Below are 13,745 nucleotides of genomic sequence, written 5' to 3'. Positions count from 1 at the left end.
AATATCCCACTTCAGGTCCTGAGAGATGGTGGTGCCCAGGAATCTGAATGAATCCACTGCTTTACTAACTGCTGTCTGTCTGTCAGGAAGCTGTTGATCCACTGGCAGATGGAGGTGGGGACGGAGAGCTGAGTTAGTTTATTCTGAAGGGTTTCCGTGATAATGGTGTTAAAAGCGGAGCTGAAGTCCACAAACAGGATCCTCACATAAGTCCCTGGTCTGTCCAGATGCTGCAGGATGAAGTGCAGTCCCATGTTGACTGCATCATCCACAGACCTGTTTGCTCTGTAGGCAAACTGCAGGGGGTCCAGTAAGGGTCCAGTGATGTCCTTCAGATCAGCCAAAACCAGTCTTTCAAATGATTTCATGGCTACAGACGTGTGACTTCCCCTGGAAAATAACGTCTAAAATACACAAGCTGCTCATTTCCAACATACAAAAACACCCCAGACACTACATCAAAACAACATGGTAGAAATACTGACTGATGCAGAAGACAGTATGAAAAAGTACACAGAAGTGTGACAGAAACATCTGTCACATCATGAACATCGGAAAGTTTGAAACAGCCTTGAAAATACAGCATCTACAGCTGGCCAAGCATCATCATCCAAAATAAACAGCAGTTTACCAAGCATTACATCATTTGAGTGCAAATCACAGACAATGTGTGGACGCAACGATCTACATCGACGTCAGATTCTAGCAGGGTAGAGTTGGGGGAATCCCAGAGAAAGTGCGCGCCTGTCTGGAGGACGGGGAGAGGTTTACATTAAGAGCTTACGTCTCAAATTCATTTCCAGAGACCCAGCGGTCCCTTAATTCCCTGAAAGTTGCACTCGTTTGCACATTATTTCATCACTTTTCCTCTCAGCCATCTGGAGTGAATCCAGAATCAACCTGCGCTTAGCCATTAGACCCTAATCAAACAGAGCCTCGTCACACATGAAAACATACGCTCACACAAATCAGGCCAAAACATCTCAGTGACTTTAGGAGCGATCACTGAGCAATAGTGTTGTTTATGCACTTTGAGAAAATAAATTTGCACTGTAAAAAAAGAATTCTGTCAAATTTACAGTAAAAAACTGGCAGCTGTGGTTGCCAGAATTTGACCATATAAAATACGGTAGCAACATTTTAGGGTTTACAGATTTTAACTTTAATTTTTAATTTACAATTAAAAACCGTATTCCATTAACTGATTTAATGTTAATATACCAACCTGTTGAAGTTCTGAAATCTGTTTTGTACCTTTGTTAATACACTGATAACCATCAAAATCAGGTGGTGATAAGAGTCACGTGATCACAAGCCACTTTTCCACAAGCTGAGACGGCCAATACTAGTACTAATATATATATATATATATATATATATATATATATATATATATATATATATATATATATGAAGAGTTAATTTGCAACTCAATTATCTCTAAAATACTGTTTTTTCACTGTGATTCCAATTAATCAAATTGGATTAATTTTGGGGTTATTTTGATTAGGTCAAAAAATAACTAAACTAAAAAAAATACAGCTATGTAACAATAAAACACAATGAAAACATGATCACATAATAAAAAACATGATTTTTGAAATGTTATGAAATGTTAACAGAGTTATCTGTTTTGCAAATAAACTCTTCATTTATATCTATCTATATATTTATATCTATATATGTAGAAGGTGCACAATGTCATTCACACAAACACCATCATGGTGCCACATATGAAACTGAAATATGCAATAAACAGTAATTTAGCAACATTAGATGCAACATACAACCCTAATAAACATAAATGATAAGAAAAAAACTAAGAAGAAACAGTTATTTAAAAAAAAAACATAACGCAGGGAATTTTGGGAACATCAATTTACAGTTTTTCACTGTAGATTATACATTATTTTTCACTTCCAAAAACTATTTTACCGTAAAATTACATGAAATGTCTACTACAGTTTTTCACCGCATTTAGTACGGGAACTTACCGTTAACCATTTAACAGGTTTTTACTGTAACATTTTCACAGTTTTTTCCCATTAAAATCACAATCATATTTTACCATTTGGATTTTTCAATAAAGTTCCTGTTTTACGTCAAATAAGACAACAAACACGGACAAATACAAGGTCAACTGAAATCTGGGCTGGAGTTAAACTTCACGGCAGTTCGGGACCCCAGCGACAGGAAACTAGGCCCTTCTCTCCCCCAAAACCACAGAAATATTACGTTCACAAAGCACACTTCTCTTCGTCTGATTCACATTCCCTCGCTCTGCCCTGGTCAGCCAGCAGACTCAGACCAAAGCCATGACGTCTGCTCGTGAGTAAGTGTGATGTTTGCTAAAAGCAGAGGAGGAGCAATTTGGAGACTCTTGGGATGCGGTGGTCTCTGTGTGTGTTACGCTTTTTGCGTCCACGCAAAAGGAGAAACCAAAATGTTGTTGTTTCGACCCACACAAAGGGGGATTTCTTAAACATAAACTATAAAAATGGCTAAATTAAATCTCCTCTTTGACTGCTTATCAAGAAAAGCTTAAACCTCCGACATCTGCCCTGAAACAAAGTGGCCCCAAAACCTCCAAATGCTTTATAAGCATTTCATCTCTGCTGCTGCTTCTCCTCAGAACTATCAGGTCTCAAGAGACTTAAATAGTTCTCAATTATGTTAAACTCAACTAGCTTGCTTGCAAGTTATTTGATAAACCTGCCATTGTTTACAGTGCTGGGGGAAACACATTACAAGTAACGTGAGTTATGTAATCACATTACTTTTTCAAAGTTACAATAAAATATCTGAGATACTTTTTCAAATAAGTGAGGCAAGTTACTTTGTTTTCCCATTTATTGACTGAGAGCTCTCCTGTCTTTGTGTGGAGAGACATTGGGAGTAAATGCAGAGGCGTTTCCTTCAGACCGAGGCTTATTAATTTCACTTTTGGTGTTAAAGGGCCCTTACAGTTCAAAAAGTTTTATTAACAATAAAGAAGCAAGCCCAGCTCAGGTGACAAAAAGTAGCAGAAATGTAACACAATGCATTACTTTCCATAAAAAGTAACTAAGTAACACAATTAGTTACTTTTTATGGCGTAATGCAATAATGCATTACTTTTAAAAGTAACTTTCCCCAACACTGACTGTATATTATGTTAAGTGTCTACTAAACACTTAAATGTACATGTAAAGTAACTGATTCACTGCATTTGCTTAAGTGTGAATATTACTGTTCTCAAAAAACAAAAAGACAAGCGTAAACAAGACAGTGACTGTGAATAGAACAGTATATACAGCAAAGGAAATTGTATTTAAATGAAAACAATTCATACACTCGTGTTGTACCCTTTTAACGTGATTTACCCGAAAGTACCTTAAAGAAGTACTTTTTGAAAGGGTACCACCTGAGTAACAACTCTGTATGTTTTTCCTGAGAAGTGTATCTAAGAGAAATCGCCGTCACACACACAACACGCAAGTGCTCAGGCTTATGCTTCGTGTGTGAATGTGTGGGGCAGTTCTGTTTTCCCAGCTTTTTAGAGGTTTCTAATCCTGGAGAAGCCCAGTGACATCACCCCGGTCCACAGTCTGCCCGCTCTCACTGCGTCGCACCCTAACCGTGCTGAAGGGGTTAAATCCACTCGCAGAGACCTGGGCTTCGAGCCTGGATCTCGCCCTCTGTCGTATTTCTGTGACTGGGCCACTGCGTCATGTGACCAGGAAGCGTGGCTCCTGTCCACTTCCTCTGCTGGCTGAAGGGAACATTGTTAGCGAGTGGGAGGCGCTGGGCCGCTCTTACACGCTGGGTTAAAAATAACCAGCATATTTAAGGCCGAGGAGGAATCCCTTCAAACTCAGAGGCGGCGCAGACTGCCTCGCGACAGGAGCTCGCCTGCTCCTTCCTAATTCATTTCCCTCTTTATTTGGCAGATTGGATGAGTTGATGCAACTGTCTAAACTCAGCTTAAACATGCTGTGGAATCTGTATCAAAGAACATGGCGTTTAGCCCACCCTTGCTATTATAATGGCAGAAATTCTGGACATGCAACTGTGAAACTTGCATCTTGTTTACTTTTTCAAATATAAAATAAAAACGCACACAGCTCTATACATACTGTACACACAGAGTCCATTGTGCTTTGCACTTAAGGAAACTCATCTAATGGCTCTGACTTCTTGTTCTGTTTCTCCTTAAACGGTGTTTATCTTGGCGGCTTTCTTTTAATCTACCATTAAATTGCACTATTCCCAACTCTCAAAGTGTTCACCCGTTTAAGTCTCAGTTTGTACAGTTCAATGGCTTCTATAGAATTACACCTGACCTTCGGCTGTGAAGATCTTTATATACCCAAACATTAAACTGACTGAAGCTTTAACAATCCCATCAGCAAGTCAAATACACAAACTGAGAAACTGCCCAGTAAGCACCGAACAAAACCTATGTTTAAGAACAGGATTTTGTTCTGGTAGCAACTGTTCATTCATTGATGATAATTTAACCCACTCGCTACAGTATCGTGGAAATTAATCTTTACACTCCACCATATGCAAATTCACCTGTTTATTTAAATATCTAATTTGCATTCTGATTCCTGGATATAGAGATTTTCCCACAGGTACACAGCAGTAAGACAATCAACTTTTGATTGTAACTCATAAGTCATCATATCAGAAAGTTAACACTATGTAAAGTGAGGGTATTCCAAACCATTCCTGTTGTTATTGCCCCTGGAAAGTGTGGCATTTGCATAAAAAGGAGTAAAAGTCCTCATATAACCATCAATATGCCATTATAAAACATCAGCTAATTTCTAATTCCATTCTTTTTCGTCACGTTCTTATATTGGGCTTTCAAAAAAAAAAAAGCAACTTAGTTTTACATACCGAAACTGAGAGTGACATCGTATCTTTGCAAGGAAGGGAAAATAAACAACAAGCATCTAGATAAAACACACACCTGTTAAAACATCAAGAGTTTCTCTTAACCAAAATAGTTTTTTTGTCATAAAAACAAAGAATCAAGTATATCTCTATGCTCAGACCGGATAATCAAAATGTCATTTTTCACTAAATAAAAGACATCCTGAACATTACACACAAAAGAATCTAGATGCACTGCAAGAAAACAGCAGCAGATCAACATACTCATCTATCCAAGCTACATTAATCATCTAATTATAATATAGGAACAAGTAGTGTGGGACAGTCTGAGCGTGAGAATGTGTGTGTGCGTGCATCTGTGTGTTAAAGGGCTACGTTCAGTGTATTCTGTGGCTAAATGACGGCCTGCTGTTGACAGAGCCAAACGAACAAGATCCTGATGTACCAGGATGGTCCCAGAGCTGGTGTTTGCTCACCATACAAAGATGATTGTAGACACTGCGGAGGCAAATCCTCTGATACAGAAACGAGTTTATGCTCTTAATACACAGCACTAACCTAATGGCTCATCACAGCACTAAAAATGTTTTATTAAAACAAAATGATATAGGATTAAAAATTTAGGGCTGTGAAAAATTATCCAACTTGAACTGTTCATATTGCTTATGAGGAAAAGAAGAGTTAATGGAGCGACAGAAACACAAGTAAACACTCCATGAAATGACATATCAGAATGGCTATGCTTTGTGGCTGTTTTACAAGAGTTAGATATGGAGGCCTGTTTCTCCTATGGAATAAAAAATAATAATTAAAAAGGTAATTGTGACTTCTTATCTGACAATTCTGACTTTTTTCCCTCCTCGCAATACTGAGTTATATATATATATATATATATATATATATATATATATATATATATATATATATATATATGTGTGTGTGTATGTGTGTGTGTATGTATTAATTCTGTGGCAGAAATGGCTTCCAGAGTTAGAAGTGCATTTGCGGCCTGATTCAAACCCTTAGAAAGCATTTATTTTTTATGCCTATTTATTTTCATACATCAAATAAAAATTGCAAACTGACAATGCAAAAGTTATTAAAATAACTCAAAAAACAACACAGAAGTGAACATGCTGACACACAAGTAACGCAGCTGTCTCCAGCAAAAGACCGTAGTAATAATACACGTGATCAGGTGATGAACACCTACTGAATGAATGAATGAGAGGCAAGGCTTCTCAACACAAAGAAATCCTACACATTTCTGCCTGCCTTTGTCCTGTGCCTTAGGTATAAGAAATAATTAGCGTTAATTACAGACACGCCTCAGAGTCAGGACTGTGTGTGGGAGCAGCTCTCGGTTGCGAACACGGTGTTCAAACTCCTCAATAACAGGTGTCGCTGGAAGCACGCGCGCAATAATACTACTTTTGTGCCCCAATACTTCGTGTTCGATAGAAGAGAAAAACAAACCGTGACTTTTCACCCGTGGTTTTCTTACTCGACCCTGTTGATCTCGGTTGCTAACATGCACATGTTTGTGTGGATACAAAATACCGGCCCGGTGCCAGATTTTTTTGATCCCTCCTCCCTCCTGAAGACGTCACGAGGTGTATTTTTGCGGTTGCCGTGCAACGAGAGGCGTGTCCGGGGTTTAAGAACTAGGCGAGGAAAGCCCTGCGCGCATCTGACGAATCACTCCAGTCCAGACACCGGAGAGCTCGCGCGGAGATACAGGGAATCCCGAGAGTCGCCGTAACGAAACCGAGCCGAAGCTGGTTTTTATGGCCGGTTCCGTGAGCATGACACGGGGACGCGTTTGATGCGCTCTTTGCGCCGCGCTCGCAGTATTAACGACTATAATAAAGACTCCTATCAAGGATTGACTGGACGCGACTGGAACTCATGAGGTGCGTTTTGCACTTGGAGATTTTCATCACTTTTTCTTTTGGCTTTGATGTGTCCGACAGGTTCCCCAGACCAGCGTGACTAAAGGATTATTTTTTTTGTTGCGCTTTTTCAATTGCAGGCAGCCACCGAGTGAGTTTGATAGCATGGCACTGAGCGGGACGCTTTTGCCGTCTATTTCCACCTTTGCGAGCGACGCAGATGTGAAGCGCAAGGCAATGACGGGACCTGGAACTGCCAGTTTAGTGAGTATCAAACAGGTGATGATCGGTCACCGACCCGTTACCGCGCACATTCGCCGCTGTTTCAGATTATGTCATCGGCTCGTAGTTATTCCTCCAGCAGCGCTGCCGCGGCAGAGGCGTGAACCGTTCACTATTGTGACCCTGGACCACAAAACCAGTCATAATGGGTCAGTTTTTTAAAATTAAGATTTAAAAAAAAAAGCTGAAAGCTGAATAAATAATATTTCCATTGATGTATGGTTTGTTAGGATCGGACAATATTTGTCTGAGATACAACTATTAGAAAATCTGGAATCTGAGGGAGCAAAAAAATCTAATTATTGAGAAAATCATCTTTAAAGTTGTTCAAATGAAGTTCTTAGCAATGCATGTTACTAATCAAAAATTTACAAAAGTTTCAGAAATTTCAAAATATCTTCATTGAACATGATCTTAATATACTAATGATTTTTGTCATAAAAGAAAAATGGATAATTTTGATCCATACAATGTATTGTTGGCTATTGCTACAAATACACCTGTGCTACTCATTTCAATTTCAAATTTATTTATAAAGCACTTTAAAACAACCTTAGTTTACCAAAGTGCTGTACACAGTCACATTGACCCATCACACAATAGATAAACACATCATCCAAAAAACATTAAAAGCATGAGAAAAAAGATAGGTCTTTAAAAGACGTTTAAACTCAGTCACTGAAGAAGCTGTTCTGATAGTCAAAGGCAAGTTGTTCTATAGCTTGGGGCCAGCAACAGCGAAAGCTCTATCACCCCTACATTTCAATCTAGTTCTAGGAACCAAAAGCAGTTGCTTAGTCTGTGACCTAAGCTGTGTGTACAACAATCAACTCAGAAAGATATGAAGGAGCAAGGTTGTTTAGAGCTTTGTACACAAATAGCAGAATTTTAAATTGAATACGACAGCTAACCGGTAACCAGTGCAATGAACGCAAGATAGGTGTGATGTGATTACTTCTGCGACTGCCTGTGAGCAAACGAGCAGCCGCATTTTGAACCAGTTGCAAACGATGAATAGCTGCCGCAGGTAGCCCATAATATAACGAGTTACAGTAATCGAGTCGCGAAGAAATAAAAGCATGAATTATAATCTCAAAACTCCTCCTACTCAGGAAGGGTTTGACTTGTGCTAATCTTCGCAGATGGTAAAAAATGGCACTCACAGTAGAATTGATTTGTTTATTCAGCTTTAGGTCGCTGTCCAGTATGAATCCCGGATCCTTGACCTCAGAGGAGTAATACGAGGAGAGGGAACCCAAGTCAACGGTGCTCAGATCGGTTTTCTCATTGGGCCTAAACAGAATAATTTGAGTTTTATCGTCATTCAAATGCAGAAAATTATTAGTGAGCCATGCTTTCAATTCATGGAGACAAGCAGTAAATTGGTGTAAAGCAGACTTGTCATTGCGCTTAAATGGTATGTAAAGCTGAGTATCATCGGCATAGCAATGATATGACACATCGAATTTCCTAAAGATTGAACCAATGGGTAACATGTACAGCGAGAACAATAACGGCGCCAGAGTTGATCCTTGAGGAACACCACATGAAGAATGTGCTACCGAAGAGGAATATTGCCCAATACTAACTAAAAATCTTGACTGCTCATGACTGCTTTTGTGCTCCAGGGACACAAATATGTAAAATTCTTTACCATGCAATGATTACAAAATACATTTAGCAGTGTGCACTCTCTTTCTGGCACTAGTTGGAAACATAAAAACAATGCAGGATGACAGTGTCTTTTAATAATTCATAATGAGGCCAAGTTGTATCTAGAAATAATTTGTGTTGAAGACAAGAACAAGGTCGCATTTTATTTGAAATCAACATGTCAACAATAGAAACCATTACAGAAATTCTAATGGTTTCCACTACGAATACCAATACAATCAATAAACTTTTAACTATTAAAACCATTAAGAAATGGTTTTCCGTAGTGTGTTTTGGCACATATTCCATTAGGATTTAGTAGTTTTAACAAGCACCAATAGGTGACTGATTACCAGTAGAAACCTACAGAGTCCATTACAGTTTCCATTAAAACCAATACAAGTCCAGTAAAACCATTACACATTTTGTGATGGTGTCTATTTGAAGAGTTCAGATGCAAAAGCCTCTAAGTGCCATCTGAAAAGTTCATATAATGAACATTTTTTATCAGGTTCCTGTTTAGGTTCAGTAATTTTACTCTAATGGCAAAGTATACGTACTTTTCTATGCAATTACCTTCTATGCAATGAACCTAAATATAGGAGCCTGATAAAAATGTTCATTTTAGATGAAAATTTCAGATGGTTTTTGCATCTGAACTCTTCATTTGTGGGGAGTTTTTCAGTAGAGTAAATATTGATCTTGACACACTTTTGATGAGCATGTCTTTGAGAGACTTATCTTGTCTTGTTCTCTCTTTCTTCTGCATGTCTCTGTGTGTTTAGAATAAGAGATGGAAGGAGGAGATGTCTTACCTGAAACGCCCCTGCATGTCTACAGGTGGGACCTGCAATGACCAGGACGTCCCTTACACAATGACCAAGAAGGAACCAGAAGAGCTGGACCAGTTGGACTATGATTTTATCCTGTCGAACAGCATTCTACAACAACAACAACAACAACAACAGCAGGAGGCCTCAGTGGCCAGTTCCTCCAGAACTCTTCCGCCTTCCCCTACCTCTTACTCCTATCCGATGCCCTCTCCTCAGGGCCAAGAGTCCAGCATGTTGTACAACAACCTAGACATCAGCGACGTATCTCCCTCGGGAGGTTTTGTCGCAGAATTGATGAGGCCTGAACTGGATCCTGCATATCTTCAGCCCACGAGCCTCCACGGAAAGTTTGTGGTGAAGACCACCATGGACATGACCGATTACGGTCAAGGGCTTAGTAAGGGAGGCTCAATGTTGGACTCTTCCTCCTTCCTCCTTGCATGTCCTATAAAGCAGGAGCATGAGCCTCCTAGCCCTTGCACCATCACCCGACCGATGGATCTCCATCTGGGGGTGAACTCACGGCTAGGAGTTGGCCAGAGACCACTGCTGAAGCCTAACGGTTTCAGCACGGCCCGAGGGGCCATGGGGCCCAGTCGCTCTTCCACTTCCTCTCTGTCTCCGGACGAGCATCCTCAAGCTCAGGTTCTGGGGCCCCCTCCGATCTCCCTGGCCCCAGGATATCACCCCTCGCCGGGTTATTCTGGCTTTCCACAGCCTCCCGCCCAGTCAATGCAGTACCAAGGTCAGTCACAACTCAAATTTTCATTTATGTTATACCTTACCTTACTTTTAAAGGGGTCATGAGCTGCCTGTTTTTATTTTGTACCGAGGTCCACTTATAATGTTATTAAGATTTCTACATCAAGAAACATCATTTTGAAGTAATAGGCTATTTTCTGTCCTCTTTTTAAACACCCCCATCAGAACGCTGTTTGAATAGGCTTGGCGGATTGTAGACTCGGAAGTAAATGCCCACTGCTATGATTGGCTAATAGTTGTGTGTTCCATTCCTCATAGATGGACGCTGCTGTGATTTAGGTCAAAAATGCATAAATAGCTCAATACATATCAAACGATGTGTAAGTAGAGACAAAGCAATAGGTGACGAATAGTAATAGCAATAGTAATGAAAACAGTTACTCACTTGTGAGTTGCGACAATACTGTCGGATCCAATATAGTCGACAGCATCTTTTAGTTTCAATCTTTCTGAAAATTCCGCATTGAATTGTGCCCTGTATGTAAATTAATTTGTGGTAAAATGACAGAGTTCTTACTGATGTGGTCTGGATCTTCATTAAACGTTGGGATCAGAAAGAAGGAAACACAATCACTGTTTTTCCACAACTTGGAACTGCACAGCATCTTGTTGTCTTTAGAGCATCTTTATCGTTTGGTTTCTGCGTACAGCTGCATTCGCCTCTTTTGTTATTACACTACATGCGTGAATCGGTGGGCGTGGCTAAACAGGCACTGATGTATAATCGTGGGTGGGGCTAATCAGGCAGTGCTGTAGAATCGGTGGGCGGAGCTAAACAGGCAGTGCTGTAGAATCGGTGGGCGGGGCGAAAGAGGCAGCAATGTATAATTGGTGGGCGGGGCTAAACAGGCAATGCTGTTGAGGTGGTGGGTGGGGCTAAACAGGCAGTACTGTAGAATCGGTGGGCGGGGCGAAACAGGCAGCAATGTATAATCGGTAGGCGGGGCTAAACAGGCAGTGCTGTTGAGGTGGTGGGCAGGGCTAAACAGGCAGTGCTGTAGAATCGGTGGGCGGGGCGAAATAGGTAGCAATGTATAATCGGTGGGCGGGGCTAAACAGGCAGTGCTGTAGAGTCGGTGAGTGGGGCTAAACGGGCAGTGATGTATAATCGTGGGCGGGGCTAAACAGGCAGTGATGTATAATCGTGGGCGGGGCGAAACAGGCAGTGCTGTAGAGTCGGTGAGTGGGGCTAAACGGGCAGTGATGTATAATCGTGGGCGGGGCTAAACAGGCAGTGATGTATAATCGTGGGCGGGGCGAAACAGGCAGTGCTGTAGAGTCGGTGAGTGGGGCTAAACGGGCAGTGATGTATAATCGTGGGCGGGGCTAAACAGGCAGTGATGTATAATCGTGGGCGAGGCGAAACAGGCAGCAATGTATAATCGGTGGGTGGGGCGAAACAGGCAGTGCTGTAGAAGCATGCGTTGATGATCTTCTGTGGAGGTGGTGTTTATCCACACTATTACATCATTGAGTAGAACAACAGTTGTTTTGGCAGAATGCCTACAATATAAGCTGTTTTTAGACTAACGAGAAAGTTATGAGTTCTGAAACTTACAGGATGTTTTTATAGTACAATGACCTCTTACATGTCAAAAGATCAAGGGAATTTTAGTTTCTCAGTCCATGACCCCTTTAAAGATAACTCGTAGAGTCATTTGTTGAATTTGTGAACGTAAAGCATTCATTTCTGCCTCAGTGACACTAACGCTACGGGCTCTTTACTCTTCGGCAGAGCTGATTTCTCCAGCCGAGTGCTTGCCTGAAGAGTCCAAGCCCAAGCGGGGTCGGCGCTCCTGGCCGAGGAAGCGGATAGCGACGCACATGTGCGACTACGCAGGCTGTGGCAAAACGTATACCAAGAGCTCCCATCTCAAAGCCCACCACAGGACTCACACAGGTCAGTGTTTGTAGCATGCGATGGCATCTGAGCGGGCCCTTTATCTGTAGTGAGCATGTGCTTTAATATCAATCTCACACGCCCTAACACAGCACTGCAACTGCCAAGCGCATTGTCTGCGAGCGACTAGAGACGTATGCAGTCAGAGTACAGTTGGCAGGTGGTTTGATCTGCTATTCAGACAGCAGGTTGATACTGATCCCTGTTGAAATAAAACCACAAGCCTGTCCGACTTCCCCTTCTATTCAATCAATGCAGGGATGAGCCACATTTGAATAGTTGTCTCCCTCTCTAACGACTTTCTCTAATGTGACCAAAGTGTGCTTGATTGTTCTCGTTGAGTCCTCGGGGTGAATTGCTAACTGTTGCGTGTGTCTGTGTGTTTAGGAGAAAAGCCATATCACTGTGACTGGGAGGGATGTGGCTGGAAATTCGCCCGTTCAGACGAGCTCACAAGGCATTATAGGAAGCACACGGGCCATCGGCCGTTTCAGTGCCAGAAATGCGACAGAGCCTTTTCCCGATCGGATCATCTCGCGCTGCACATGAAACGGCATCTATAACCGAGACTGGAAGACCCTCCAAAAAAGTGAAGATACTTGTGGACTAGCAAACCACATGTTGCCTTTGAACAAGAGTCAACAAAACTAGCGCTCCATGACAAGCTGTGTTCTCCACAGCATCAGGGTTGGGCCTTTTTTTTTTTTTTTTAAAGGGCGGCTGAGAGAGCTCAACGCGCTGCAAATGAAAAAACACATGCAAATAGAAATACACCTGCAAATTAAGAAAACATCATCAATTTGACAACACAGGCGCTGCAAATACTCACAACACAAACAAAAAACAGAAATGTGCTGCAAATATAAATATTAGCGCCGTCATCGCGATTAATGTAAACGCATGTTTACATAATAAATATACATAGTACACACTCATGTATTATGTATATATAAATACAAACACATGCTTGCATATATTTAAGAAAAATGTTGTTTATATATGAAATATATTTATATTAGTGTTGTCAAGCAATTGATTAATTGCATCCAAAATAAATGTTTTTTGTTTACATAATATACGTGTATATTTATTGTGTGTATATATATATATATATATATATATATATATATATATATATATATATATATATATATAAAAATACACACACATTCAGTATATATTTTACAAATATTTCCATGTATATATTTATATTCATATAATTGATATTATATAAAAATATTTTAAATATATAAACATAACATCTTAAATATATACATGCATGTGTGTGTATTCATATATACATAAATATACACAGTACACACTCATATATTATGTAAACAAAAACCTTTATTTTGGATGCGATTAATCGCGATTTATCGTTTGACAGAACTAATTTAAATATAATATAAAATATTATATAAATGTATGTACATGTAAATATTTTCAAAATATATTCTGTATGTATGTATATATACATAATAAATAAACACAGTACACATACATATATTATGTAAACACAAACTTATTTTGGATTAATCTCGA

General features: G+C 40.2%; 1 protein-coding gene across 1 annotated transcript; it reads left to right on the top strand.

Annotated features, from left to right (window-relative positions):
* Positions 1 to 6,604: 6,604 nt before the first annotated feature.
* klf4 (Kruppel like factor 4) lies at positions 6,605 to 13,192 on the top strand. The gene is made up of 5 exons (XM_079404446.1): positions 6,605 to 6,794; positions 6,914 to 7,037; positions 9,494 to 10,286; positions 12,039 to 12,203; positions 12,591 to 13,192. Exons 1-5 carry the CDS (start codon positions 6,790 to 6,792, stop codon positions 12,764 to 12,766), a joined length of 1,263 nt encoding a protein of 420 aa, XP_079260572.1. The 5' UTR covers positions 6,605 to 6,789; the 3' UTR covers positions 12,767 to 13,192.
* Positions 13,193 to 13,745: the final 553 nt, after the last annotated feature.

The sequence above is a fragment of the Barbus barbus genome (genome assembly GCF_936440315.1).
Source record: "Barbus barbus genome assembly, chromosome: 43".
NCBI classification, from domain to species: Eukaryota; Metazoa; Chordata; class Actinopteri; order Cypriniformes; family Cyprinidae; genus Barbus; species Barbus barbus.
This window is presented reverse-complemented; position numbering and strand designations above follow the sequence as displayed.